The sequence below is a fragment of the Pristis pectinata genome, chromosome 10 (assembly GCF_009764475.1).
Source record: "Pristis pectinata isolate sPriPec2 chromosome 10, sPriPec2.1.pri, whole genome shotgun sequence".
NCBI classification, from domain to species: domain Eukaryota; kingdom Metazoa; phylum Chordata; class Chondrichthyes; order Rhinopristiformes; family Pristidae; genus Pristis; species Pristis pectinata.
The window spans coordinates 50,034,633-50,061,030 of NC_067414.1; the positions used below are offsets into that span (position 1 = coordinate 50,034,633).

Genomic DNA, 26,398 nt, shown 5'->3' on the forward strand with positions numbered 1-26,398 from the left:
ACCATACAGCAGTCACTTGAAATGCATTTTGTTGAGTACCACGATGCTGATACAGAATCACTAAGATGACAAGTGCTCTTTCAGTGTACCGATAGCCCATTCCATTGTATTTTGTGTAGCGATAGAACTTTTAAAGAGCAGGGGTTTCACGAAGCGGCTCATCGCTACCTCTCAATGCCAAATGGGTGATAAAAAAAAATGAAGAAAAGGCTTTTGCTGAAACTTGTCCCATTGAAATGGATAGGGATCTAATTCCATTTGGAATTGGAACATCACACAGGTGTCCAAAAGCTTGCGCCATAGGCCTGAATTTTGTAGCCACTGTTTTCCATTATGAACTGCTCAGCCATACAAGGAAGCTTAGCAAGTGCAACTGCAGTTTCTTGGTTGCTGGTTAGAAAAGAAAACAAAGATTACACGCAAATGGATCCTTCTTTAGCCACACACTTATTGGTCTTGAAAGTGAATTTTTGAAAATATGTATATATTGCATTTGAGCATTTTATGAATTGCCCTTTACTAAAGTGGATTTCTTTCAATAAACACCATGGTGGAAAATTTCAATTTCTGGTAATCCCTCTTGCAAAAACAAAAGTCAAATCAGCAATTAAAAGTCGTGGGATGGCACATTAAATGATTGCCGCCCACAATGTTTAAGCGAGGATCTAAATGTCCATCTGAGCCATCTGCTCACATATGCAAATTGTGATCCAATGCCAGTAGTGACAGCTCATTTAATGACCAGATACAAAACAGAAACTGCTACAAAAAACAGAAAAGGTTTTGAGGTAAATCTTTGGGGGCCCTGGAGGAGGAGTAATTATTTCCAATTTAGTTCTCCACGCAACCTGGAGGTGAATCAGCTAGCTTCCCTCCCACCTTATCCCCCAACCCAAAGTTAGCTATCCATCACCCTCGACCACTGCATCTAAAATGCCAGGTTAACTGCCCAACATCCAGAACTGACGGAGCAAAAATTTCCTCCACAAAGTCTAGGGAAGACTTCATTCTCACCAAAAAAAACTCTGCTCTCTAGTCTCAGCAATTTCTGTGGTTGCTGTCTGACACTGAAGCAGAATGCAAATAGTGTTGGAGTTACATATGGCCCCAACATGAACTTTGGACTTCATACCAAATGCCATTAACAAAGCTGTGACCCAACTTCATAACGTTGCCCCACTCTACCTCTTGCCTCAGCTTATCTGCTGAATCACTGATCTTTGCCTTTGCTACCTGTAAGTTTGATGATTTCAATGCACTTCTGTCCAGTCTCCATCATTCTATGCTTTTTAAGCTTGAAGTCCTCCAAACTTTCACTGACTTAAGCTCCCAAGGTAATTAATGCCCTTGTTTTCAAATCCTACCAAGGGCATTTTCCCCCTCAAGTTTAGTAACCTCCTCCAGTTTATACCATCTAGAGCTATGTGTTGCTAGAGTTCTGGCCCAGAATTTAAATACTCATGCCATGGTCTTCTTCTTAAACTTCACCACTGGTCTCTTTTTTTTCTCCTTTTAATTGCTCCCTCAATCCAACTTTGACTGAGCTTTTGGCCATGTGCCTCAATATCTCCTTGTAATTTAACTTCAAATATTATTTCTTGTCAGGAAGATGGATTGGAAAGTTTTAGGAGGGATATGGGCCACACATAGGCAAAAGGGATTAGTGTAGACAGGCATCTTGTTTGCATGAGTTGGGCCAAAGGACCTGTTTCGCTGCTGTATAACTCTATGAATATAACAGTGAAGCACATTGTGTTGTCTCTGTTAAAGTTGCATTAGAGATACAAATTTACTGGGAAGATACCCAAACATGAAAATTGCTTAAGCATCCTCAAACTAGCTGAAAGCAGGTACCTACCAGCAATTCCACTTTCATTCAGCTAGCCAACTCATTAAGTATGATTAAAACTGAAATAATTGCCTTTCGTGAACCTGAAACACATTGAGGGAACCATATCCAAGGTCTTGGCTATTCCTTCTATTAACATGAATTGAAGCAGTCCGCATGTTCAAGGACAGATCCCACCAATAAAAATATTCCCAAATGCAGAATCCCTTGGCCAGTGATCTTAAACCTTTAGATCTGTCCCAGTATTTTTGAAAGTTCAGTTCCACAGCCCCAGAAAATTATTTATTGATCTAATTCCCCAAGATGATTCTTCATCCTCTGAAAATAACGCTATCCCCTTCAACCTTATCTGTTTAGTGTTTCCCAATGCTCCCAGATCCCAAGGCCACTCTCATGCAGTTCAAGCTTAACACTCCTGGTTCCTATAAAATGTTCCAAATCACAAAATGCAACAGTATGCAAGAGTGGCTACCAGCATGAAACTTTCAAGAAAATATACATTATGCTATCATGAAATTTCTGTAAAGCAGCACTATAGCGTTCCTTGAAAAGCTGCAAGACCATGCAATTTTACAGGTTTGATGTTGATACTATTCAAACAAAGCAATTTGATTTGTGCATCATAAATTCAATGGGCAACCTGGGACGATCTTCAATTTATTTCTGGCAATCTTTCCACACTTCTGTAAAATGACTGAAAATGTGATCATATCTGGAGCACTTCCCTGTGCTAATGGATTAATGTTTCTGGCTCTCCCATTTAAGCAATACTAATTCTGAAGGTACATGAATACAGTATCTAACTTAATAGTACAGGCACAGCACAGTGAACAAATAAAATCTATGCACCAATGTCAATATAATGCATCTTATTCTCCCCCATTTACAACATTTCAATGCTTAAAACGTTACTCCAAAATGAGTCTTCACTATTACAATTCCATTTGTCACACAGAATATTTTGCAGGTCGTAATAACAATTACAAAGAGAGTTACTTAAAGGATTCATGTAAACACAAAAAATTGCTTAATCTGTGCAACTGGTAATATTTAAATAAGTAAAAAAGAATTTCAATATCGAGTTAGCAAGACTTTAAAGAGCATTTATGTAACTAACTAAATGGCCTGACAAATGATGACTTATTCACAAATAGCCTACCATATTTACTTTGGCTGGGAGGAAAGTTATTTTCAACATCCCAGACCACACTGGCATAACAATTATTGAAGACATTAAATTTGTCGTTAATGCTTCTGTGTGACAACACAGCATGCACACTTTCATTTTTATTCTTTGAGGTCACAATGTTGAATAGTGCTGAGGGGTGATTTCACCCATGAATTTCAGCTGCTGGAAGGATGGCCACACTACATTCACTCCCCCAAAGAACACAATTATTGATGTTGTTGAAGAATCGACTCTACTGAATAACTTGATTCTAGAATTAATCCCATGTCATTGTCATTTCAGTACTGTAATGCTGCATTTTTGATGTTGCATTCCTTCAGATTAGAGAAAAAACTGATTACACCTGCTTCTGTTTGAAAATCTAAACAAACTCATAATATTAATATTTGAAAACAAAGGAGCATTTCTATTGTGTCATTATTATTGTCTCCAAAATACATTAAATATTCATTTCTCTTATTTGTTGCATGTAGGAAAATGCTGCACACAAACTGGCTTTATTTGCCTACAAAACAAACAGTAAATGCATGACAAAATTTAATGAATCAGCTATGATGCACTTAAGAGCTCAGTCTTGAAAAAATCCTATATATTCTTCTTTCATCCACACCCTCTGATTTTCTGCTATCAGTCGCCATCTCCTTTCAAGGCTGAGCAACTCACAAATCTCTCTCCTCTCATCTAACAGTTATTGGATGGACATAATTAACCTCTTCTGCATAGGTCACTGGAATAAAATATTACCTGCTATCTTTTGGTGACCTGACCAGTGATTGTTAGTATGACACTGTTGTGATGGGTGATGTTTGCTAATGCAGATCTGGTATGAGACATTTTTATCCAGTTTGTGTTCATTCTCCTTTCATTGGAAATTTTCGATGTGCCTGCTGTTATCAGCTTGCTTGTTTAAGATTAGCAATTTATAATTTGGGGAGGATGGGAGCTTACACACACCAGCGAGTGAATTCAACCATGGATTTTAGTCTATGTAGCGATCACTCTTTTCTCTGGGGCAAGACAAATGTAAGAGAATCATATTATTGACGAAATAATGCTCAACAATTAAGAGTTTAGGCTTAGAGTAATTACTTTAGAAATTTAGGCAAATATCTTAATAAATCAATGACCTGGAACTGTAGGAAGGTAACTAACGTGATCCATTAAATGTTAAAGCAGATTTATTCTGAGCCATATAAATATAAGATTCTTCACTGGGAATGCACAATGGCAATGAATTGCTCCTTTCCACGGTAATTCTATGTGGAAACTTCAAATAACAACCTCACACTCAACATCAACAAAACCAATGAGCTAATCATTGACTTCAGAAAGCCAGTTCTCATTGGTGGGTCAGAGGTAGAGAGAGCAAGCACCTTCAAATTCCTAGGCATCTCGGATGACTTGTTCTTGGGTCAGCACAGAGTTGCAATCACGAAGGCCCACCGATGTCTCTACTTTCTTCGGAGTTTAAGGAGACTTAGCATGTCACCAAATACTCAACAAACTTCTGTAGATGCACTGCTGATAATATCCTGATTGGTTGCATTATGGCCTGGTACAGCAATTCTAATGCACAGGAACACACGAGGCTGTAGAGGGTAAGTGGACAGAGCCCAGTCCATCGCAGACACAGTCCTCCTCACCACTGACAGCATCTACAGGAGGTGTTCCAGTTAGGAGGCAGCATCAATCATCAAGAATCCCCACCATCCATGTAATGCCCTCTTTTTGCTGCTACCGTCAGGCAGGAGGTACAGAAGCCTCAAGTCCTACACCATCAGGTTCAGGAACAGCTATTCACCTACAACCATCAGGTTCTCGAACGACGCTTATCCTACCTCAGCAATGAAACACTAAAGGCCACCTCTTGCACTACCGTGGTCTTGTCTCTGATTATGTCTTTTTTGTGCACTAATATCTTGTTGTGCACAATCTTGTATAATTTATATTCGGTGTGCCATCTGTACCTATGTGTCCGTGTTGCTGCTGCAAGTTTTTCATTGTACCTGAACCTCACCGTACTTGCGTATATGACAATAAACTCAACTTCACATGACTTGAAATAAGTTTTTTCTTTTTAAAAAAAAGGAAGAAAATTATTGGGATTCTCTCAGGCCTGATCACTGCTGTAAGGGGTCCACTGCAACTTAAAAATCCCCTTTACTCCCCAATATCCACGCAAGCGATCTTGTGATTCTATTGTTTAAACAAGCAGCCCAATTCTACAATACCACAAGCACTTCTATTGAATTTCTGAAGTTGAACTAACGAGCACTCCAGTGAGTTGCAATATGATTGCGAACAAACACGAGTGAGCCAAATGCAGCCTTCTACTGAAATAAATTTGCTGTCTCTTGTGCCATTGAAAATAACAAAGTAGGTTAATTGCATCCTTGTTAATATACTAAATTCAAATTACAGACTGGAATAATCCAAGAAGTCCTCAAAATCTTACAGACTGCCTCTTCTGGAAGAGAGAGGAAGACAAATTTTAACATCTGAACACTCCCGAATCACATCTTTTAGAGGACAGATTTGCCAAATTGCAATTGAGTTGCCATCTTGAGTAAGCGTTCCGTCCTCGACATGGAAGCCACATAAGCAACATGACTTGCTTGGCCAAACTTATGATGTATATAGAGAATAGAAATTCTTATTTTCCAAGCCCAAATGCCTCAGGCATTTATAAATAATTTCCCTCATTATCAAAAATGCTAACTGGACAACAAATTTAAAATTTAATCCATTCTCTCCCCCCCCCCCCCCAAAGGAAGGTTTATTAAAATTCATTTTCGATGCTCCAGGTTTTCAATTAGAAAATCAGGAAAGTACACAAGAAATTTGTAAGTTGAACCTATTTCACAAACTTTGTAATATATTGTTGCATTAATTAAAGAAATGGAAATGTATTAAAATATAAATGCATCTGAATGTATTTAGCAAAAAAAGTATTTTCAGAGAGTCTGGAAGCTCCAGTTGGGTTTGACCTGGTACAGTGGCAGCACTGCCTGGTTGGTTGTTCTGCTTCTGAATCAGATTGAGTTTCAGTTTTTACTCAGGGACTTTAAACAAATAATTTTGGCTGACTGTGCAGTACAATTTTGTAGGAAGTACTGCCTTGTAAATGAAATATTAAACCTCCTTATTTGAATAAATTCTTATAAATGAAACAAAACATAATTTTAAAAAATGAAAACAGGGAAGATTTGATTTGAGGATGCAACTGACTTGCTTTTAATTTGGCACTGAAGTTTTGGGTTGTTTTGTAACACTTCTGACACTGAGACCCAAGTTCTAGGTTCACAACAAAGGCAAACAGAGAACAAACATATTAGCCTAAAGCCTGCTTTATTCAGACCGACAGCAGACAACCCAGCCAGTTCTCCAAAGCTCGAGTCACTTATATTGGGCTAGTTCACACTGACCACCACCTACAATGACTACCTGCAGTTTTCCATACCTGGCCTTAGCCAAGTCAGATGCAGCTAAGTCCAGCTACAAGGCTGGGACTTTGAGTAAGTCATGGATGTTGCTGTGCAGAGATCTTATGACCTAAACACACCTGTCAGGCTTTAACAAAGGGGAAAGCTGGGGACATTTAAAATCAAAAACCATTAAATCAAATTGAAATAAATAAAACAAAATAGACTTTCCTTTTGCCTCCAAATCTGCCGGTCCAGAATCCTCAGAAACCAATGCATTCAGTGTCAAGTCTGACCTGGTGCAATGATTAGCGATTCCCCAGTGTAAGACAGGGGAGCTGCAAGATTGAGCCCTGCCTTAAGGCTCACTTGGATGTCAAGTGGCAGAGACAAAATTCAGCCTCATGAACCTGTCAGCAACTTGCAGATTCCAAGCATTTATCCTTAAGACCGTCACTGACTTCAGTTTGAAGAACTGAACATCAGCAGTCCCATTTGGAACTATCAACCACAGCCAGCACAATCTGGCACAACATGCAATGAGGCAGGCAGAAGCATTCTAGACCATCTAGCATTTAGTGCACCACTGTTATATAAATAGACCTTAAATTCTGAAGCACCAACAAAACCATGGGACATAACATTCAGTTGATTGGACTGCAGTGGTCTTAGCACAACATAATAATAATTAGGAAAAGAAGTGGGTAGCACTTTTTCCTCCAATCAATTCCCCTTCTTCTGTTGTGTTTTTTTAACTTACACAACATGAGTTTCTTCAGAGATACCAACTAAGGAAAGAAAATAGAATGACATAGATCTTTTCATCAGTTTGTGCACTAACATCTCCAATCAAGTGGTGAAAATCATGCTAACTGAACTGAAATTCTCTTCCAAAATACTAACTCTGGATTTGCTAGAACTATTTTTGTTCATCTTCAGTTAACTAAGTTCCTGCAATTATCTACTTATTAGAAAGTAGAGCCACAACAACACCAGCATTCCTCAAAATGTCATGGATTCTTCAAAAGGCTATTGTGCAGAACTGGTCCCATGATGGCATTTTGTGCTCCGTACAAGTCTCCTCCCATGTGTTTTTATCAAACCCTACCAACAAATTGCAACCTAGAGGAAGAGCAGTTCGTATTCCACGTGGACAGCTGACAACCTGGTTGTATGAACAATGAATTCCCCCAACTTCTGGTTAACTGCTCCCCCTGTCCCTTTTCTCTCCCCTCCTGATCTATCTGGCCCCTATCACCATGTCTCTTTCCCCTCCTCCATCCTCTCCATCTGCCCCTCACCCACACACTCCTTCCATTGCCCTCCCCCACCACTCCCCTCTGCCCTCCCCACCTCCCTCCCTTTATTCCATCACCTATCGGATTCCATCATCTTCGGCCCTTTGTTGCCTCTACCTATCACCTCCCAGCTTCTGGTGCCATTCCCACTCTCCCCTCCCCCATCTGCCTATCACTCTCCCCCAACTCACCTGGATCCACCTATCACCTACCAATTCTTGCTCCATCTCTTCCCCCAACCTTTTCAGACTACCACCCCCCCTCTATCTTTCAGTACAGATGAAGGATCTCAACCCAAAGCATCAACTGTCCATTTCCCTCTATAGATACTGCCTGACCCACTGAGCTCCCCCCAGCACTTTGAGTGTTGCTCCAGATTCAAGCACCCGCAGTGTCTTGGGTCTCCCACCAACAAATTCTATTTTGCTGGACCAAACACTACTTTGATGCCAATGGCAATCACACTCACTACACTTTGAAATGCATCCTTTGGGCTATGTTTGGAACAATTCTGCGAGTCTGGTCTACAGCAGAACGGCCTGAGGAAAACCCAAGTAGAGAATCGGTGCTTGTTATTATTGCACAAGCAGCAGTTGATACCACAATCATCCACAGCTTCCATAACTTTACTGATGAACGAGTAGACAATAGGAGCCCATTGGCTGTATTGGATTTGTCCTGCTTTTTCTTGACAGGTTTTCCACATTGTCAGGTAAATGCCAGTGTTATAATTTGACTGGAACAGCTTGGTTAAAGGTGTAGCTAATTCTGGAGGACACCTTCAGTGCAGCAACTAGGAGAACTGGATATCATGTGGAGTGAATCCAGTTGTCAAAAGACAAGCTTTTGGGATTGTAATGATCTAAGAAGAAAACTGAGGTGGATCATCCTTCCCACACTTCTGGCTTACGATGTGGCAGATGGAATTTAACTTGGACAAGTGCAAGATGTTGCATTTTGGTAGGTCAAACCAGGGCAGGATTTGCATAGTAAATGGTAGGGCCCTGTAGAGTATTGCAGAACAGAGGGACCAAGGGGTACAAGTAAGTGGTGACACAGGTAGATAGGGTGGTGAAGAAAGCATATGGCATGCTTGTGCTCACTGGTCGGAGCATTGAGTACAGGAGTTGGGATGTCATATTGCAACCGCACAAGTCACTGGCAAGACCACACTTAGAGCATTGTGCACAGTTCTGGTCGCTCAACTATAGGAAGGACATCATAAAGCTGTAAAGGGTGTTGAAAAGATTCATGAGGATGTTACTGGGACTGGAGGGCTTGAATTCTAAGGAAAAGCTGGATAAGCTGGGACTTTTTTCCCCTGGAGCACAGGAGGGTAAGGGGTGATCATACAGAGGTACATAAAGTCATGAGGGTGTAGATAAGATGGATGGTCACAGTCTTTTCCCTGGGGTAGGGGAGTCTAAAACTAGAGGACATAGATTTAAGGTGAGAGGTTTAAGGAAAGATTTAAAAAGGAACCCAAGAGGCAACTTTGCCACCCAGAGAGGGTGGTGGGTATATGGAACAAGCTGTCAGAGAAAGCTGTAGCGGCAGGTACAATTGCAACATTTAAAAGACATTTGGACAGGTACATGGATACTGGCTGTAGTACGGGAAATGGGAACAAGCTCAGATGGTCAGCAATGGGCTGAAAGGTCTATTTCCATGCTACATAACTCTAAACACAGTTGCGAATCTTTCAGCCTCGCCTTTGGCTTTCATGCATTTAGGATGTGGATACCCTTGGAGCCTCCTCCTCTCATTTGCTCTTTATTTGTCCACCACCTTCACAGCCAGATGCGGCAGGATGCAAAGCTTTGACCTAATCTGTTCGTGTTGGGATCCCTCAGCTGTCCATTGCATGTAATCCTGTGTTGCAATATTGCCAATTTGGAGCTGCTCCCAGCATGTTCTTTTGGACATCTCATTCAAGCAGGGTTGAAAAGAATAGACAGAAGGACATACCTGTCCATAAGATGACAGAGTGCGGTAGAATACATTAATGCTGTTGCTGATTGCCCATAGCACCTCCTAGAGACCCGGTTTTGAACTGCCAGATCTATTCTGAGCTTAACCCACTTTGCACAATGGTACTGCCACACAACATAACGGAAGATGTCTCCATTGTGAAAGCAGGACTTAGTCTCTACAAGAACATAATTAGAAACATCTCGATTCATGGCTGAGCTTTTACCTGAATGCCTCTTTCTTGCATTAACCCAAATCCTTTGATTTCCTTAATATCAGAAATCTATACTTCTCTGTTTTGAATGAACTCAAAGACCGAGCCTCAACAGCCCTTCTGGTAAAGAATTCAAAAGCTTCACTTTCCTCTGCATGAGAAAAAATTTCTCCGCATCTCAGACCCAAGTGGCCTAATCCTTATTCTGGGACCATAATCCTGGTTGCAGACTCTATACCCCTCTGCGCAAGAATTGTGTTGTGGTAATTTTTACACTGCTGGATAGACTGATGCATCTACAACTGGTAAACTGGTCAGGATGAGGTCATGCAGATTTATCTCTCATGTTTGTCTACTCACTGCCTCCCACAGACTCAGCCTGGCAGCTGTATCCTTTAGGACTTGTCTCATATGGAGAGGTGGGGGATGCTAGCAAACCAATTTTGTTGATGGGCATTGAGGTCCCACACTTGCTACTTTCAAAGATTATTTCACGTGGTGTTCAACATAGAAGAGCATTGATTCATCAGCTGAAACAGTCAATCTTGAGAACTCCCTGTGCTACTCCCTCAGACAACATATACCACTCTATCACCATCTCTGACATAGACAACAGTCCACGAGGAAGTCTATGCATGGTTAGCTGGGCAGGAAGTGACTTTATCATTTCCAAATTCAATGCTGAGTGGGTTTATCCTTATTCTGGATTAATGTCATGACTACATTCCAATTTAATAGCTTGCTAGACCAGTTCAGAGGGCAATTATGCCAACCACATAACGGAAGTCTGGACTCACATACAGGTCACACTTCCCTCAGGGGCATTGGTGAATCAGGTGAATTTTTATGATACGGGTGTTTCATGGTCACCATTACAACAACAATTTTAGTTCTACCTTGTAGATTATTTGAATTATTCTGAAAAAAAATTCCATATTTGGATTGGAACTCTGATCTACAAATTGTCAGTCCAGTGACTTAACACCCACCATATATCCAGTGTGATTATTATGGTAGGGTATGAATTCCTCATTATTTAAATAACAGCAGCAAGCAGGGCATTTTTCTGTCATGAATGAAAGTCCATCAAGCATGAATTCATCAAGGTTTCTCAGGAGCAAAAATATTTTATTTCCTGGGAATAAATAGGGTAGAAATAATCAGAAAAGTGAAACTGAATAAGAAGGGTATCAGTGGGTTAAGGACAGTTGGAGGAGAGAAAAAAATCTGGAAAATAATAAAGGAGAGATAAAGAGGTGGAAGGATTGGATTTTGACCAAGTATACCAGAAGAACTATACCTACTGTTCTAAGGAGACACAAGAGATACTGCAGATGCCGGAATCTGGAGCAACACACACAAAATGTTGGAGGAACTCGCAGGTCAGGCAGCATCTATGGAGGGAAATAAACAGTGGAAGTTTTGAAACCCGAGTTCCTCCAGCATTTTGTGTGTGTTGCTCCACTGTTCTAAGAGTTGGTGACTAGAAAGTAGCAATTTATTATCAAAGGAATTAATAGGACACGGAAGATTTGTGGAGGGTAAAACAGGTGTTGGCTTGTGCTTTAATGAATCCAATTCATCACTCATCTTTTCTCTCTATGCTTAGCCTGTGTATTGCCAACATTTCGCTTTTTTTTAAATTTCAGTTTTTCAACATCAAAAGTACTTTACTTTTCTTTAGATCTTTCCAGAAAGACATTATAATTTTCTCATATTTCTTCTATCTGTGTAACATTCCATTTGTTGGGTGGTTATAGTCAGGGAGAGTTACGATTTAAATTCGTATAACCATAGCTAAAACTATTTTGGCAGCTGTAGGGAGCCACTTTGAGAGCACAGTTTTCCCTCAGCATGACTGTCAAAACCAATCTACCAGATTTGACACTGATCAAATCTCAGCACTGCTGCAGTAAACTTTAAGTTACTGCAAGATATAATTATACTAACATTTCTCAAAACATCATTTGACTGAGATAGAATAAGGGCACTTATAATACATACAAATCCAAGGTGAGTTCAGGGTTGGGGAGCAGGTATATAATACAGCTTCTAGAATTAGCCTAGCACTGGGTGGATGACATAGGATTAATGCCGATTGATTACATTGTGAATTATTTGCAAATGACAGACTAACATTCCTAAATGCACCAAATGATGAATTTTACTGAAGGAGGAAAAATAGGTGAACTGATGATCATTACAATACATTCCAATGGTTGATGTGGAAAGCTTAATGGAAAGACCATTGAGAAGTTATCATTAGTTTTAGCTGATTGACATTAATTTTTAAAGTTATGCTTGGTATTTTTGTTTTTAAATAAAAAGTATTAATATCATACCTTTAAAGTAGTAAAACAGCTCAGGGCATCAAATAGGAGAGTTATCAAATAAAGCTGAAAGTAACACAAAAAAACAAAACAAGATATTTTGGTCAAAGGCATAGGTTACAGGTGTCACCTTTAGGGAGGAAACAGAGGTGGAGAAACAGTGATTCGGCAGGGAATTCCAGAGTTTAGGGTGCAAGTGTGGTTATTGCAGGAGCAGCAAAAGACTTGCATGATCAAGAAGTCAGAATTGGAGAAGTGCAGATATCCTGAAGCATTTCAAGGATATAATATGTTACAGATATTGGGAGAGGCAAGGCTATGGAGGTATACCAAGAAGAGTAGTTTAAGATCTGAATTGGAATCCAGAATAGGTCAGCAAGCAAAAGGAGTTTGGAATGAATTAGAGCAAGGTTAGCATAATTTTAGATGACCTCCATATTGATATATTTTTTAATGCAGTCAGATTTTTAAAACATCTTTTATCCTGAACACACTACATCCCTGTTCCAATATTCTAGGTATTTGCATGCCTCAAGGCCACATCAGCAACGTCACCATTCTTATGAAAGCCTCTGTCTCAGTGTAAAGATTAGACACTACAGAGATCCCTAGACTGCTTAGGAATCAAAATCATTGATTGATGGTACGTTAAGCTAAACAAGTTAAAGACCAAGTTTTGACCTGAATAAGCTCATCTCAGCCATGGTAGCACTTGGGCTCTGCCACTAATCTCAGCACCCTGAGGTTTGAAGTCAAGTAGTAGAGAAAAAGACAGCTAACATTCCTGCTTCCAGTTGCTAAAAATGTACACACATTGTTTTATCTTGATATGAAATTAAAGACCATCTGTAAACAAAAAATATAATTTTTCTGCAAACTCAGAATTCAACAGGCTCAACACATTTGGTCAGGGCTTGACTGGCAATTTATGCAGTCAATTACACCTGAGGCATTTTGGATACGTCTCACCCAAGTTACGTAGGCTTGCTGGGACTGTCAGTTCTATGTTAACTTACTGCTAGAGTTAAATTACTTGAAGTTTTCCCACAGACAACAAATACAAGTGCATGTAATTTCTATGGGTTGTGGTTATGTCACTTAAGGGATGTGAGCTTTACTGGTAATGTCAGCGTGTTTTGCCCATCCCTCCCTGCCTTTTTATACCACTGCAGTCTATGTGTGAAGGTACTCTTACAGAGCTGCAAGTAAGGAGTGCCAGAATTTTGACACAGCTATATTTAAGGAATGGTGGCACGTTTCCATCACAGCATACTGTGCAACTTGAAAGAGGACTTGCAGTTTTCTATGCATTTGCTGTCCTTGTCTGCATGTGGATTTGAGAACAGCTGTCAATGAATCTTCGTTGACTTGCTGCAATGCATCTCACAGATGACAAAAACTACAGGCAGATGTGTGAATCATGGAGAAAGTGACTGCTTAAGTGAATGAGCTGTCAATCACACAGTACAATTATCCTGGATAATTTCTTCAGATTCTTGAATGATTGTTGGGTTTCTTGTGGAGTTGGAGCACACTCATCTAGGCAAGAGGGAGCTCAGTTTGCATCTAGAAGATTGACATAATTCTAGACATCATTATAGCTTTGGCCAACCAGAGGCAGAAGAACTAAATTGCAGTGGTGAGATGGGAGTAACCACCCTTAACCTCAAGGAAGGCATTTGATTGTATGTGACCTCAAGGAGCCCCAATAACATCAAAGTCTATGGCAATTAAAATCTCCATAGATTGGAGTTAGACAAAGGAAGACAGCTGAGGCTGCTGGAGGGCATTCATCTCCAACACGACCTTCCCAACTCAAGACCTCTTTCACCAAGAAGAACAAAGGGAGCAGGTTCAAGAAGGTGGTAAGCCACCATTTTCTCAAGAGCAATTAGGGATGGACAAGAATTGATGGGATTTTGAGTGATGTCCACACCCTGAAAAGTAAATAAATTAAATATCTTGGCCCAACACCTCACTGCTCAAACTCCTTAAGGCAGTGTCCTATGTCCAATCATCTTCAGCTTCATCACTGATCCTCTCTATCAAAAAGGTAAAAATGGAGTTGTTAACTGATGATTGCAGTTTTCAGTTTCAATCACAAATCCCCAGATGTTGTAGTCTGTGCAGCAAGACCTGGAAGAAATTCAGGCTTGCAATGTTGTGGCAAGAAGTATCTGTGCTTAGCAAACTCCAGATATTAACTCTTTTGCTCTGACTATCCAATAAAAAGAGTCAAAGCACCATCCCTTGACACTGAACGATATGGTCAATGCCAGGAGATTACAACCGAGAAGAAACAGAACCAGTATAATTGGACAAAGACACGGAAGAGCTACAAGAGCAGGTCAGAGGCTAGATGCTGGGTAGGAGATAACTTGCTTCCTCATTCCTCAAGGATACTCCACATCAGAGGGCAAGTAAGTGTAGGTGGGAGATGTGCACCACAGCCAGAACAAGAAAAGGAGGAACCTGCAAAAGCTAAGACAGGTTGGGGAAGGCTTGTGGGCAAGGGAGGGAATGCCAAAACTAGATTAAGCTAGGGGTAGTGGGAGGGGTTGGCACTCACCAGAAGGGAGCAAGGTAGGTGGTCCGCATCATTTGGGGGCAGAAGGTTGGGGGGAGAGGGTTTATTATATCCATAACAACACCTTCAGGCATAAAGACCTCTTAATCTTAAGAACATGCTTCACATTTAATATACAATAGATCTCATTTTGTATGTCAGAAAAGTATATTAATACTGAATACTTCCTGCTGCTACACTAAGTCAAAGCACAACCATTTCATGTTGTTAAATCTACCACAAGGAATACAATTAGTCCTCTCCTCCCCACCCACCACCTCCAATTTACCTGAAGGCAACACAAACCTCCAATTAATATAGCCATTGTTTTCTTTTCAAGGCAGCATGTAAAATAAGCAGATGTAGGTTTCAATCAACTGCACAGAAAGGTAATAACTGGAAAAACCTGCTTCATGGAAGATTTTAGTCGAAAGACTGCCTTCAGCTGAAGCTAGCAATTAGACCAATATCTCATTGTAGCTCTGAATATAATACTATACAATTAACACCAGTACTCATCATCCACCTTCCAGCAGCAGAATCCATCGTTTCACAAATAAAAACCTGGTCATTGATTAGGCGGTAGAAATTTGGTTATTTAACCTGCAGAAAAATAAAACACTAACCCAAATATTCTATATTTCTAAATTAGTAAATATCTCGACAAGCTTTAGCTATTTGCCCTAATATCTCTGTGCACATCTTCCATCGTTGCAATAAACTGCTCCCTTGGTGCTCACTTCATCCTTCTCCCTGCCAGAGACCAAATCAGACAGTCACAATTTAAATCCTCTATCACTGTGACTGTGCTGCTGCATTCTCTCTCCTCTTGCAAGGGTGGTCTTAATGATGTGAATAGTGAAGGTGAGGTGTTTTAAGAGGTTGGTGGAGTCAATTATCTAAGACAGCAGGGCAGAGGGATAATGCAGTACAGTGGCAGTGTTAGAGGATTTAATTTGCGACTGTCTACTTCAGTCTCAGGCAGGTGGCAGGGAGAAGCATTAAGCGAGTGGCTCGGTAACAGTGACCGACTGCTATAGGATGGAAGACACATGCTGAGATATTAGGGCAAATAGCCAAAAGCTTGACAAAGGTGCAGGTTTAAGGGACAGATTGATGGAGGAAAGAGGTGGAGAGGTTTAAGGAGGGATTCCAGTGTTTTGGATCAGAAGGCCTAGCCCTAGCCATTAATGCTGGAACAATTAAAATTAAGAATGCTTAAGAACAGAGAATTAGAAGAGTTCAGATTTTGAGGCAGGTTGTAATGTTGGAGCAAATGAGAGTGAAACAGAAAGAAAAAGCCATAGCGACATTTATAAACAAAGATCAAAATTTTACTCAAGATCCAATGTACGGACTGCAAGTATTGATATGAACTGCAAGTAGAATTTTGGTAAGTTAGGACACTGGCAGCAGAGATGTGAATCACATCAAATTTTTCAAGAATAGGTAAAAGGGAATCAGAGCAGAAGACCATAAGATATAGGAGCAGAATTAGGCTATTCGGCCCATCGCATCTGCTCCATCATTCGACCATGGCTGATATTTTGTTTCAACCCCATTATCGAGCCTTCTCCCCATAACCCTTAACCCCTTACCAATCAAGAACCTATCAATCTCTGCCTTAAATGCACCCAATGACTTGGCCTCCACAGCCCTCTGCAGCAACGAATTTCACAGGTTCACCACCCTCTGGCTGAAGAAATTCCTCATCTCAATTATAAAGGGATATTCCTTTATTCTGAGGCTGTACCCTTGGATCCTAGACTCTCCTATGAATGGAAACATTCTCTCCACAGAAGGGAATTGAAATGGTCTAATGTAGATGTAACTAAGGCGTGGATGGATTTTTTAACAATTAGATGAAAAGAGGCAAAGCCCTCAGTGTTGGTCCTGGAAACAGGTGGTCTTAGCAATGGTGCAGCCATGTGGGCCAAAGCTCATCCCAGGTCAAAGGTGAACCCAAACTGCATGCAGTCTGATTTCAACTGAGAGTGGTAGCAAGGAAGAGGATGGAGTTGGTGGCTTAGGAATGGAGTTTGGTGCATCAACCCATGACAATTAATTTATTTCTTCTGCAACATTTGCTTGAAGCAAATTTCTGGTCATCCAGGATTGATCGCTAGACAAACTATTTGAAAACTGAGATACAGAGGAATGGGAGAGAGAATGGTAGTGAGAAAGATCTGGATACCATTGATAGATATCTTATATCTTATGTACACGTACATACATCTGCCCAAAGGGCCGCAAACAGCCAGAACACTTCCAACTAAAGTTCTCCTTCTTAAAACCCATCACATAATGTAACCCAGGCAGGTTACAATAGAATGTTCCCTGCAAGCAATTTACATCTTTGCTCTGAGTTTCACTCTGAAGATTGACCAAAATGCAAGACAGTTTATTAATTCATAATCCTTTCCAGACTACTCGAAGGGGGCAATTCACATAGCCATATAATATGAGCAGTGGGTTGAAGCTTCAGTATACTGTATGTCCATGACAAGAATCCCTCCCTACCTTGACAATTCAGTCAGTAGAAAAGTATTGAACTTGAAGACTTTTTCATTCTTTACTCAGCTATCTACTAATAAACAGAAATTAGAAAATGCAAGAAAAAAGAAACTTTTTTCAGAGAATCCTATAACGAGGAGAAACTAGCTATTTGGCAGGCATCTATGGAATAGTCAGAAGTCAGGTGAATTTATTTATGTTAATTTTTTCTGCCCCGAGTTGGAGGAGCAACAAACATATACATCATTCTTTGGCATGCAAGTGGAATCTAATGGAGGAACCAACCCCTTTGACAGTAACTATACAAACAAGATTCTGGTAACTCCAGACATAAAGCCATCTTCCAAATAGGAAATCTTCAAATGACTTTGCCCTTTCTTTTTCCAGGTAAAGTTAGACAGTCAGTCACTGGGGATTGCAAGGTGGAAGATCTGATGGAATTGACTGTCTTATAAACCAAACAAAAACTGCTGATCGTCAAGACTGACTTCCTGTTTATTAACAATGCCTATGACATGTTTTTTGACTATTTTGTGGTTATGTTACAAACATACAACTTAATACAATAATTTTCATTTTGGGAGCCAACTGAGAGATTTTAAGCAAAATTCTGAGTGAAAATTGTTTATGTTGCAGCTTTAAAGTCAGCTGGAGGTTAAATGTGTACACTCCAATTATATAGAAATTTTAAAAACATGTCCATTCACCTCTTTGCGAACCAGAGAAAGGGAACTCTAACTCACTCTTCTTTCCTTCCTGCACTTACTTGGCAGTTTATTTTCTAACAATTGTTGATTTATATTGTTCCTTTTTATTTCCTATTTGTACTTTAGAATATCCACCTAACCACAATTCTACTTTCCTCTTTTAGGTTAAAGAAACTGGCAGAATGCACCTCAGCTCAAGGAGAGGTGCTTTACTCGTTATTAAATTTTGTGGTTTGTACAAACTTAATCCAGTAGTTTCCCAAAAAATAATTGATAACAGATCACTGAAATACCCACATACCCGAGGCCCTGAAGTATATAATTGCTGGACTATCTTTAATAGTACTACCAAAGGATAGATTTTTTTGCACCACATATTTTCACTTGTTATATATTTAGGCACTAATCTTTAAACTACTGTAGTTAAGTTAAACACTTGCAATTTGATGACAGAATTATCTCAAGAGCATTTGCACCTATCATGAATAAGGCTTGCAAACCATGCTTGCTTTGCACATTGCTGTACTCCCAAAGTTAATTTTAAACCAAACATCTAATGCTCCAATAAATCTCCATCACCTAGGACAAAGCCATGTAATGAGTTGTGAGTAATGGAATTTAGAACAACATTCAATTGGGTTTTAACCAATTCTAGGATTTTCACTTTTGGTTCTCAGCCCCACCTTTACTCCTGATACACTTACAAATGTGTGGCCAGATTCTGCTCTAACTCCATCTACAAGTTTGTAGGTGACACCATCGTAGTTGGCTGAATCTTAAATAATGATGAGTTGGAGTACAGGAAGGAGACAGAGAGCCAAGTGGCATGGAGTCATGACAACAACCTTTCCTTCAATGTCAGCAAAACAAAAGAGCTGGTCATTGCCTTAAGGAAACAGGGCAGTACACACATTCCTGTTGAGGTGCTGAGGTCAAGAAGGTTGAGAGCTTCAAGTTCCTCGGAGTGAACATTACCAATGGCCTGTCCTGGTCCAACCATGTAGAAGTCACGCCCAAGAAAGCTCACCAGTGCCTCTACTTCCTCAGGAGGCTAAAGAAATTTGGCATGTCCCCTTTGACACTCACCAATTTTTATCAATGCACCATAGAAAGCATCTTATTCAGAGGCACCACAGCTCGGTATGGCAGCTGCTCTGCCCGTGACCGCAAGAAACTGCAGGGAGTTGTGGACACAGCTCAGCATGTCATAGAAACCAGCATCCCTTCCATGGATTCTGTCTACACTTCTCACTGCCTCGGTAAAGCAGCCAACATAATCAAATACCCCACCCACCCTGGACATTCTCTCTTCTCCCCCCTCTCATCGGGCAGAAGATACAAAAGCGTGAAGGCACATACCACCAGGCTCAAGGACAGCTTCTATCCCACTGTTATAAGGCTATTGAATGGTCCCCTAGTATGATAAGGTGGATTCTTGACCTCACAATCTAACTCATTATGGCTTTGCACCATATTGTCAACCTGCACTGCACTTTCTCTGTAACTGGAACACTTTATTCTGCATTCTGTTATTGTTCTCACTTGAATTACCTCAATGTATTGTTGTAATGAAATGATCTGTATGGACAGCATGCAAAAACAAGTTTTTCACTGTACATGTGACAATAATAAACCAATTTACCATTACCTGATACTCATTGGGCCAAAATGTGCTAACTGCCAACTCAGCCCGATGCCATTCTCTTCCCTGAGATCCTGTCACATTCCAAATAGGATTTGCAAGGGCTCCTTTGTTCACTCGGACAAAAATGTTTAGTGTTCCTGGATTCAAATAATCTTTACTGTACAACCAGTAACTGAAATCGATGCAATGAGTGTCATTTTCTTTCATTAGCGGAAGCAAGAGCCGTGCTTTCTCTCCTGACACATGCTGGGAAGAATCAACCATCAAGAAGGATCCTGTTGGAAAACAAAAATAACATCAATTACACATTTACACAAATTGTAGATCATAAAGATCTATAACCTGTCCACTCCATTAAACAAGTATGCTGAATCCATCTTGAGTTTTATTTTATAAACTACAGTGAAGTCATGATTGAAATATTGGTTCTGTTATATTTTCAACCCACTCTACCAAGAGTGCAACAGGGCACTTGGAAAATGAATCCAGAATTATTTTTCTTACACAGATGAACTTTCAACATGGAAGTGTCGGTTATACATGACAGCCATTCCTATTCATTTCTCAGAAAACTGCAGGATGTAGCCAAGATGATCAAAGAATAAAAACTAACCCTCCAATGTTGGATAGCAAATTTCAATATTTTGATTCAGCAACAATAAATGAATAGTAATACAATCCCTGATGAAGGTAGCGAGAGATGTTGCATTCCCTGTTGGTTCTTTGCAGATGTGGAGATCAAGGATCGTAAAGGGCCATCAGAGAAGCCTTAGCAAGTGATTGTGGTGCATTCTGTAAAGACTTCACACTCCAGCACTGGTACACGGGGCCTGTTGTAGGTTTGTGCTTAGATGAGATGCCTACTAAGTAAGCTGTTTTACTCTCAGTGGCGTCTAGCTTCCCAACAGCTGTTATCAAAGCAAATGGAATATTCACCATCAGATGTCTGATGTGCCGTGAAGATGGTAGGAAATCTTGGAGAGTGGGGAGGATGGGGGAATTGTCAGATCACTACAGAAAACCTAGCCTCTTACCTGGTCTTGGAACTATAATATGTACATAGTGGGACCAGATAGGCTTCTGGTTCATGGTAACTACCAAAGTTCTGCATCCTACCCCCACCACCCCTCTGGATTTTGATGATAGTGCATTTGCCCGTGATGCCAAAGGGATATTAGCAGCAACTTGTTAGAGATGGTCACTGTACGGCACTTGTATGGCACAGATATTACAAAGCCAATGCTGTCTTTGTGCATTTGGACATGGACTACTGAAGACAGAATTGGAAATGAACTGAGGAACTTCTGCAGCAATAGTCTGGGGCCCAGGACTGCTATATCCAGCTTTTTGATGCTAACCATGACACCAGCTAACCAAGAATTTTCCTCTATTTTCATTGACTAACTTTACCCACATACATAACAAGAAGTAATTTTGGTGTTTGTCACATCCAGGAATAGGGGCACTGTCTCCAAGTTAGAGCCATTTTGTTTTCAGAAATAAGATTATTAAATACTTATATACAAAGGGTGGTGTAAATTGAACACTTCTTCCACAAAAGATAATTGATACAAGCTCAACAGTTAATTGGAAATCAGAGATTTTTGAGTTTTTGTTACCATGGGATTGAAAGAAATAGAACAACGATGAATACATCCAGTTAGGTAACTGATCAACCAAGACCTCACTCAATGCAACACAGGTTTGAGATGCTAAATTGCCTACATTCATATTTCATTGTTAAAGAATAGGCACTTTGTTACATGATACATTTCAAACTAGTATTTTCCAGTTGAGATGAAGTTCCAAGTAATTCCAATTGATTCAACCCACATAGTACTGGAATGAACATTTCAAATATCAGAATAAGCTTCAAGTATTGGCTCAGTTGGATCAGAACACATACACAGGAACTGAAAATAGCATTTACTTACTACATTTGTACAATCTGTTAGCCCTAATGCTTTAACATCAGGAAAGGCCCTAGACAGCATTCTGAGCAATCTGTCATCATGCCAACACATCTGTACAACAGTTTGAATCTCTAACCATGAAGATAGAGACAGCTACAAGTGTGTCCTTGTACTCAGATACAAATATAACACTCTCCAATATTTTATGTTCTGCATCAGGTTAAAATTAGATATATTTAGTCCCTTAATCAGTGCTCAATAAGAAAGGTATAAAACGATTTTGGTAAATCAGCACAGAAGTAAAGTTAATTAAACAAGTGATGTAATTTATGAGGCAATTCCACTTACAGGAGTAGTAATGGCAGTAGTGGCTTTCAAGCCAATTAAGCACAGTAATCCATTCAGAAAAATATTCATAAATTGTTCTTTGTTAATTATTTCAACATATTTTTTCAGGACTGCATGCTCAATATTACAAAACATAAAAGGTTCAAGAATGAAACATGGTGGTACACCAAAAGAAATTAAAGGCAAATTGATGAACATGCACATATCTGAATCTGCATCAGAATACCAGGACCATAGCAAAAATATCCATCAAGTTGGATGCATTATACATTATCTGTTTTACTTTATATTTGCAGCATAAATAGCAAGTCAATTTCAGTTCCCATGCCACAAACATACTTCCACTTGCATATTGTACATTTTCTTTTCTTTCTCTGAACAAAGGACGTGAAATACAGAAGCATGCAATGGCATGAAAACGCAAGGCCAGGTGAATTATATGTCTATTTGATTAATTATCTATTTTTCACAACATACAAATTGAAAAATTAGTTTACTGTTCCAGGAGCCTGCACATGCATTTTTGCTTCACTACTCAGTTAGACCTAGTTAATACCCTCTCCAATGAACTCTGAACATCTATTAACTTTTAATTAATAGTATACAAAGCTAGAGCATATTTGAGGAAGTGAATTCCTGCAATACGGTTCCACAAAACTGGACACCACCATACAGAACAGTCATTTTTCTCAGCTCATGGAACTTGTAAACAAAAAGTACCACAGAAAATATTTTAATTTCAATTAAACAACCCTGGGTGACAACATCCCAGAAAAGAAGTTAGACATTTTGCTCATATAATATGCTATGCTTAAAACTGCGCACCAGATTCCAATTTCAGTATAACAACATCTCTGTGGATGACCCAGACAGTAACAGAATTTTACTAGCAATATAGACACCCACCAAAGAGTTACACAAGGGCAAGCACGGTAGTGTAGCGGTTCGCATAACGCTATTACAGTGCCAGCGACCCAGGTTCAATTCCAGGCACCATCTGCAAGTAGTTTGTATGTTCTCCCCATGTCTGCATGGGTTTCCTCCGGGTGCTCTGGCTTCCTCCCACATTCCAAAGACGTACAGGTTAGGAAGTTGTGGGTATGCTGTGTTGGCACTGGAAACACGGTGACACTTGAGGGCTGCCCCAGAACACGACACAAAAAGATGCATTTCACTGTGTGTTTCGATGTGCACGTGACTAATAAAAATCTTATAAACTGATGACTAATTATGAATACCGTACTGCCAGCAGCTTTTCTAGTGTGACTAAAAATCAGAAAAATACTTTAGACTCACTAGACTGCATCCCAGGTGCATCCAGACATTCACAATGAATGCACAACTGTTAACCTTCCAAAATCCTCAGGATTCTGGAACAGTCCCAGCCAACTGGAAGAGAGCAATATGTAAAATCTAATTTCAAGAAAAAGAAGAAAAAAATGGTGCACCAAAGATCAGTTTGACAAACCTAACAGAATTTTCAGAGGACGTACCTAGTTGAGTTGATATGGGGGAAAACCAGGAGTAGTAGTATATTTGGATTTTCAGAAAGCATTTAAAGTTGTTATAGAAAATAATGCTTTACAGAGTGATGGATAATATACATGTACAGATAATGGACTGGTTAAAGGAAAGAGCAGTCAATTTTAGGTGGGCAAATAGATTAACAAGTGGAACAATAGTGCTCAATATTAAAGATCAGTCTTGAACTATCAGCCATTCATAATTTAATAATTTATCAGCTCAGATAAAAACAAAGTATAACATATTCACACTTGCTGATGATTTAAATCCAGATGTGAAAGTGAGCTGAGACGCAGATGAAAATAGTCTGCAAAAGGACATTGAGTGGGAAAGGTGAAGTAAATAATTTGGTCAAAAGAGGAAGATAGATTTTATTAAATAGTGGAAAAAACAGCAAAAGTTGGTAAAAAGGTGAAACCTTCTGCACTGGTTCATGAGGTGCTCAAAGTGAATATGCAGATGCAGCATGTCATTAGGAAGACAAATATTATTTAACTTTATTGATAAGGATTGAGATACTAAAGTCATTCACTCTAGCTGGGACCTCATTTGGAGCGTTGTGCACAGTTTCATCTCCAAAACCAAGGATATTCTTGTTTGCAGTTAATGTGGTAATCATAACATCTATTTTTGGGATAATGGATTGTTCTATGAGAGAATGGGTAAAATTGGCCCATGCTTACAAATGTCCAGGAGATTGAGAGACAACCTCATTGAGATAAGCAAGATTCTGAGAAGGCTTGACGGTACTGGTTGTCAATTAGGTTGTTTCCACCATCTGGAGGGTCTAGATCCAAGGAAAATGGGTCAGCCTGTAGAAGAATAAATGGTGTCTTTTGACTATACTGAGGCTGATGCAATATTTGACTTGTATAAGAGAACTATGTTTGCAGTCAACAGTAAATCTTGGCTTGGAGCCAGAAGGTCTGCAGAAGACTGCTGAAACCAGACTTTGAAATAAAACAGGGTGCGAGGTCAGCCTTGAACGCACTGATAAGGGGAACTGATTGGTGTTGTTCTTTGTCTTATCCTGATCTATGTGATACACTGATTAAGTTCTTAAGTGTGTAACAACCATAAATGGTATAGTCACGTGATATAGCTGTTGTTTTAACATATAAAATAAGCTTGTAACCTTCTGTATGTTAGTCTGGGTGACAGTGGAGAAAAATAAAGCCTTGGAACGAAACTCAGAATTATTGTCTCTTATTGTAGATTAAATTAGAGTTTTTACGACAGATTGGCGTAGTCGGCAGGATCCCTAGTTTAAAAACAGGATCCGAACAATTATTAGAAGTAAAAAAGAGTGAAAACAGAGATCGTTCTAGCTGAAATGGGGACAATCCCGAAGCCAAGATGCCAGGAAGGCTGAGGGAAATATGGCAGCCTGAGTAACCCGGCTGGTGACTCAGTCCAAGAAAGCAAGACGCTTCCTTCCCTCAGAGAAAGTGAAGGCGAAAGGCCAAGTATAGGAAAAGCTGAGGCCAAATAGTGAGGACTGGGAAGAGTAAAAAAGGTGCCGAAAATAGAATAGAATAGAATAGAGATAAGTAAGAGAAACGAGGCCTAACTCTGAGAGTCGCAAAGAGGCAACACCGGTGAGCACTCATTGTATATAAGGTAGAGTTAAGCCACGGACGATTTTCCTGTTGTATAATAACTTACGATTACAGAAACCAAGATGGGAACCCAAAGCAGTTGACCAGGCGTTGCACGTCCTGGTCCTGCTTGGTGAGAAAAAAAGTAGACCGGGAGAGGATGACCAGCTTCATGTGAGTAAAAAAGTAGATAAGCGAATAAAAAGAATTATAAGATCAAGACAAAAAATGGGAGATCTGCTTGTTCCACCCGGATCCTCAGCGGACACTTTTATCAGGGAAACTGGAGATGATCGGTATAGTAGTAGTAGTAGTAGTAGTAGTAGTAGTAGTAGTAGTAGTAGTAGTAGTAGTAGTAGTAGTAGTAGTAGTAGTAGTAGTAGTGACTTATACGGATGGTCCCATGGTAAATGGCCATATGGGGGGGAGCTTTAAATTAAAGTTAATTGCCGATTGGGAGGACAGTGTAAGAGGTGGGGCTGGGGACCCCACCTGGGATAAGGACTACATGTTGAGATGTTGCCAAAAGTGGACTGAAGTAGCCAAGCGCCACCAATCTCCCAAGAAAAAACCCGAAAAGGAGCAACCAAAAATGGGCTCTTATCCTAGACTCCCTACCAAGGTGAGCACCCCTTCGGGCCCAGGACCGGTGGGGGGACGGGGGGGACAGGGGGGGGTGGTGGGGAATCGGAAGAAGCTGGAGGCCAGCAGGGAGCAGTGGGAAGAGGAGGAGACAGATATAATCTAAGAGAAAGAGCGAAAAGAGGGGAGGATCCTGATAGCACCATGGATCCTGAAAATCTTGAAGGACCTAAAAAACTACCCCATATAATGACTGGAGAAATCCCAGTGTTAAAACTCTGGACACCTACTGAAGCTCGGGCTATGGTTGCTGAGGCACCCAACCCTCTAAAGAAGCTGATGGCCTTCCATAATTGGCTGGTACAAATATGCGCCATTTACTTGCCTCTTCCCGGGGATGTGCAGATGTTATTAAAATGTGCACATGGGTCCTCCTGGCCCTCTTTAAAAGATGGGTTTGCAGTCCCCCCTGGGGAAAATGGGGATTGGAGGTAAGATGATGCACAACAGCTCCAAGGAAATGAATCCTTAGCTCATTGGTTGGGAAATAGAGGAAAAGAGGCTATTCTAAAGGGAGCCCGAAAACATAGTGATATAGGGGAGGTTACACGATGCCTGCAAAAGAAGAGGGAGTCCTTACCAGATTATATTGCATGTTATAAAAGTAAATGGGAAGAACACGCAGGAATACCTCTGGAGGAGAACGAACCATTAGCAATACAGACATT

The 26,398-nt window shown here is 40.2% G+C and overlaps 1 protein-coding gene across 2 annotated transcripts in view; it reads right to left on the reverse strand.

Annotated features, from left to right (window-relative positions):
* ptprk (protein tyrosine phosphatase receptor type K) overlaps nucleotides 1–26,398 on the reverse strand; it is a 467,398-nt gene that overhangs the window by 293,524 nt on the left and 147,476 nt on the right. For both annotated transcript variants that reach the window (XM_052025063.1, XM_052025062.1), the window contains exon 3: nucleotides 19,709–19,980. In XM_052025063.1, the coding sequence (XP_051881023.1) occupies nucleotides 19,709–19,980 (272 nt within the window). The remainder of the gene's footprint in view (nucleotides 1–19,708; nucleotides 19,981–26,398) is intronic.